The sequence below is a fragment of the Sinocyclocheilus rhinocerous genome, unplaced genomic scaffold, assembly GCF_001515625.1.
Source record: "Sinocyclocheilus rhinocerous isolate Xijiao unplaced genomic scaffold, SAMN03320098_v1.1 scaffold672, whole genome shotgun sequence".
Taxonomy (NCBI): Eukaryota; Metazoa; Chordata; class Actinopteri; order Cypriniformes; family Cyprinidae; genus Sinocyclocheilus; species Sinocyclocheilus rhinocerous.
In genome coordinates, this window is record NW_015624650.1 from 503338 (window position 1) to 508076 (window position 4739).

Consider the following 4739-nt stretch of genomic DNA (forward strand, 5'->3'; position numbering starts at 1 on the left):
ATATAATATAATATAATATAATAATATTAGTTTTAACTCCAATGATATAAAAATGAAGACAGAAATATACTACTGGTGTTCTGTAAAATAAAATAAAAATATCTATATATTTGATAATTATAATAATTATTTTATTTTACTCTACAAGTTAAAATACTGAAAATACAATTTCAGTTTTATTTTGAATAATTATGCAGCCTCTTTTTTTATTTTAATTTGCATTTGATTTTGTTAATTAATAGCTTTTCATCAAACCCCCTGCAGTTCCCAGTTCCCCAAACCGGTTTTAGCAACCATTATAAAGTAGCTAGCAACTCCTGTCTTAATCAGCTGAACGATTTGTGCTATCATTCATGTCTGAATCATGGTGTGGGACGACTTACATGAAAAAAACACTAAGTCAAAGTATAAGCAATAGTAATAGTGATGGTTGACTTAGCACACAGATAACATGTTTGCCAAATGTCATTCCATCCTTTCCATCAAATCTCCTCTTCCCATAATAAGAATACCATCATTTCTATTCCAGCATCTGGAATTATCCTTAGGCTACAAGCTGACAGCTGTACATACCAGTGCACATGCAGATACAGACTACTATATGATGAGACTTTAAAAGGACATCCCTTAAAAATCATATTTTAGTACAGGCAAAAATTTATTTTTATTCCTTTTTTCAGATTACACATTTAAATGTTTCGTGAGTTTCAACAGATACGTTTCCATTCAAGCCCAGCTTGATGATATGAGCAGCCTCTTCTCTATATTGCACTTTTTTTCTTCATTTTCTCCCTCTTTTCCTGTTGCCAGAAGGGGAATGGTGTTGAAATCTCTGAAAAGACTGAAAAGGGAGGATCTAATCTGACTCAGAATGGTGTCAACCATACAGCTGGGGCCACCGCAGGCATTAATTGCACTTTGATTTATTTATTTTTTTCCCCCAAACAACCATAAGTTCACATGCAGTCTGGTACATAACCAAGATTTATCATTCCAAATAATTCCACACGTAAAACTAATGAGCTATACTTCATTTATTTGATCAGATGCACTTATTTGATTAATTCTATTATTCATTAAAAATAACCTCATCTTGCACTGCCTTTGCACAGAACCAGAAGGTCAGTTTGGCTGGTTTGTTTCAGAAGAAGTCATGTATTATAATATAACAGCTGTTATAATATAACAACATAACAGCTGAATAAACAGAGCTATGAGAGTTTATCATAGCTGTGTCTGAAACCTAAAAAATGTAGTGGGGACAGAAGGCATCAAAACATCTGAATTAAATGTTTGTGTATCAGGACGTTTACACTTGGCAGGTTTGGTTGGATTAAAATGAACTTTGGTTCTGTTAATGCGGTTCATTTGAATAAGTGTGAACAATGCCAGCCAAACCTTGGTGCACACCAAAAAAAGTTCCAAATGGACTCTGGTGCGGTTCAAATGTAATATGAACACAACACGGACCAAAGACATCTAAACCAACCAAAAACAGCATGTGATGTCATGCTATCCTAAAAAGGACAGAATGCTCAAGCATACCTGATGCTTCTCATCATAAGAGCTATGTTGCCCATTACAGTTCAGTATAGCCATCAAAACTACCGTCTCCAGCAGATCTCTGTGTGTGCAGCAGAGGAATTCCTGGCGCTGTTTATGCATTTTATTAGCTCTTCATGAGTTCTCAGTTGGTAAAAATACTACCACATTTACACACATACAATGAGTGCATTTAGCTCAGCACACAGAAGTTTTGGACGTTTGGTAATTTCACTAAATATACGCCATAAAAGCTATCCAATCAGGTTGTAACTGTATCCGTATGTCATTTATTTTGTATCTTTATGTTCAGTTTAAAAAATGACCATTTCATGGTCTGGGCCAAAAGAACCAAGAGAATAAAATACAAGTGTAAACGCAAGCTAAATGTATCTTTTCCTGCCTATGATAGCCCACAATCCTGTGCATGCTTTGGTAGACAGTGGAAAGAATTAAAATGGTGTCTGGTGGAGTAGTTGAAAGAAGAATTTACAAATGTCCATTTTTTCCTCATTTCCCATTTTCTGCTGAGAAGTCATAGAATATTATATCACTAGAATTATAAAATATTCATCTGGTTATCTCTAAAACTCACTTGATCTTGTCCTAGGTCATTAGATATGTCACTATGATGCCTTATGCCCGGTTCAAACTACACAATTTTAGCCCGATTTTGCCACGATTTGCTTGACGTAGGGTGTCGTGGGGATTCGTAAACGACAATGGGCGTCGGGACGCAAGATTCCATCGTTTCAGCACGTGTAGTGAGTCATAGTGGACGACAACCGATTCCGCGTCTGCGATGCTTCACGACATCACGACAGAAAGACTAGCATGTTTAATTTTTTTTCCGTCGTCCACGACGAGTTCTGTCACATTGGTGACGTTGACCAATAGCAGCACAGAAGCTCTTTCATACACAGGTTTCAAACATGGCAAAACGAAAGAGAGATGATGGTGCTGCTAGGTGGAATTATGAGATGGAGGAAAGGTTCGTGGAGCTGTGGCAACAGTACTCCTGCCTGTATGATGTGTCATCAAGGGACTACCACGACAGAACAAAGAAAGAAAAATGCTGGCGAACTATAGCGGAAGCGCTTCAGCAATGTTTACACTCTTGTTTTCAGAAGTCAGTCGCTAGTTCCGCCTTCTCGATGACATCACACGCGTCGTTAAAGACGGCACGCGATGAATGGTCAGGAAACAACATGTAGTCTGACATGTTTCTTGTCCACGACACGACAAGATTTTAGGAGTCAAAATCGTGAAATCTGACACTGACTATCGTGACCGACAAAAATTGTGTAGTCTGAGCCCGACATTACAGTCACTTTGAAACCAGTTTTACAAGAATGTACCTTTATACAAAAACTATGATGACTGACAGAGTAGAAAGCAGCATAGACTCACTGGAAAACTTGTCTTTACCGACATTTCTGCAAATCTCTAAAAACATACCAATACTGTACGAATGCAGTTTCCAGCTGAAATGAACACTAGAGGCAGTAAAACGGCAACAACTTTTATTCCTTTTTCACACAAATTATGATTAAAGGGGCAGTTTTGTAAACCGCTGTCACAATTCATTTATTGCAGATAAAACTGAAGCACTTCTAGCGCCACTCACTGGAAGTTTCACTTTGAATGTGTTGCGAAACATGCAATATCATTTTACAGAATTGGTACAACAGACACTTTTTTCCAATGTGCCTGGTTTGGTAGTGAGGTAACAAGACAGCTGCCTTCAGCCGACCCAGACAATGTCATCAAAAACCTAAAACTGGAATCAGGTGCATCAAAAGACATGCAAATGATTAGAAGATAATTCGGGAGTAACATGGAGTACACATCCTCATGTAAACATCAGAAAGCTGTGGTCTGCTTTAGTCTCAGCAGCTGAGGTGTGTGGCTTTCTCATGTGGCTCTGGAGCCTTTCATTATCTGCAAGATCATCTATAAATGCTGAACATTTCGAACCACTGTACAGGGCAAGAAATTGCATCAAAATCAGCACATAGAGATAAAGGTAGAGTTATTTAGCCACAATGTCAGACTTCATGTTTGGAAAATCAACTACTGAGCAGAAGATCCTCATACCAGCTGTGTAGTATGGTGATGAAAGCTTTATGGGTGTGTTTTTCTGTCTTATGGTCAGTTCAGCTTGCCATACCACAGAGCACTTGAGGAAAATACACTTAATACACTTATAAGAAATGATTCCTCCCCTAGAGGAGAGAAACTCAAAATTTCAGTTGTGAGATGAACAAGATTAACACAGCAATGAGAAAAAATTGATATAAAATGGAAACTTTTGCTTTGGTCTCCTGATTCTCAGATGTTTCTTCTGAGAAAAAAAAAAAGATTGTTAAAATATTTTTTAAATTTTAAATCGTTTTATTTATTTGATCAAGGACAGAATGGCCGATGGTGTCAAAGTCTCATGCTGTATTTTATTTCATATTGCAGATGAAACTACCAGTGCTGTTGTTGGGTCGGTCAGCTGATCTGAGACCAGGTGAGTTTGTGGTTGCTATCGGCAGTCCGTTCTCCCTTCAGAACACAGTGACTACAGGCATCGTCAGCACCACCCAGAGAGGCGGCAAAGAGCTGGGCCTGCGTAACTCTGACATGGACTACATCCAGACAGATGCCATCATCAATGTGAGCCCAAACACAGTTAATCATACACTGCATACACACGGTCTTTGTTGCTGATGCTCAGTTTTGTTTGTTTTTATTAATAAAAAAAATAATAATAATAATAATTATATATATATATATATATAGAGAGAGAGAGAGAGAGAGAGAAAGTGACTTAAATACACATTTTGATGAACGTGTAGTGAAGACAAAGTGTACAAAGATTGAATTAAAACTTTATGAAGTAGTTTTGCATAATCTTATTGTTTCCACTATAAATTATATTTCCATTCTTATGTTATAACCAACCATGATTTAACCTATAAAAATGAGTTTTTAAATATAAATTCAATTATTTAGATTGATTCAGTGATGGTAAATAATTTTGAATAAAACCAGTTAATTTAGATGTTACCATTTTTAAATTACAATTTTTCAGCGTTCACTGCAAAAGAGCTATTTCTACCATGATTTTGACTATAAAATAATTACTTATTTTTTTTTTACTTACAAATTTTTGACTGGAATAAAATCAGTTTTTCAGTATGTATATATAT

At 36.5% G+C, this 4739-nt stretch overlaps 1 protein-coding gene across 2 annotated transcripts in view; it reads left to right on the forward strand.

Annotated features, from left to right (window-relative positions):
• The window catches only part of LOC107745581 (serine protease HTRA1B), a 34872-nt gene that overhangs the window by 25667 nt on the left and 4466 nt on the right, over positions 1-4739 (forward strand). For both annotated transcript variants that reach the window (XM_016559472.1, XM_016559481.1), the window contains exon 4: positions 4009-4203. In XM_016559472.1, coding sequence (XP_016414958.1) covers positions 4009-4203 — 195 coding nt within the window. The remainder of the gene's footprint in view (positions 1-4008; positions 4204-4739) is intronic.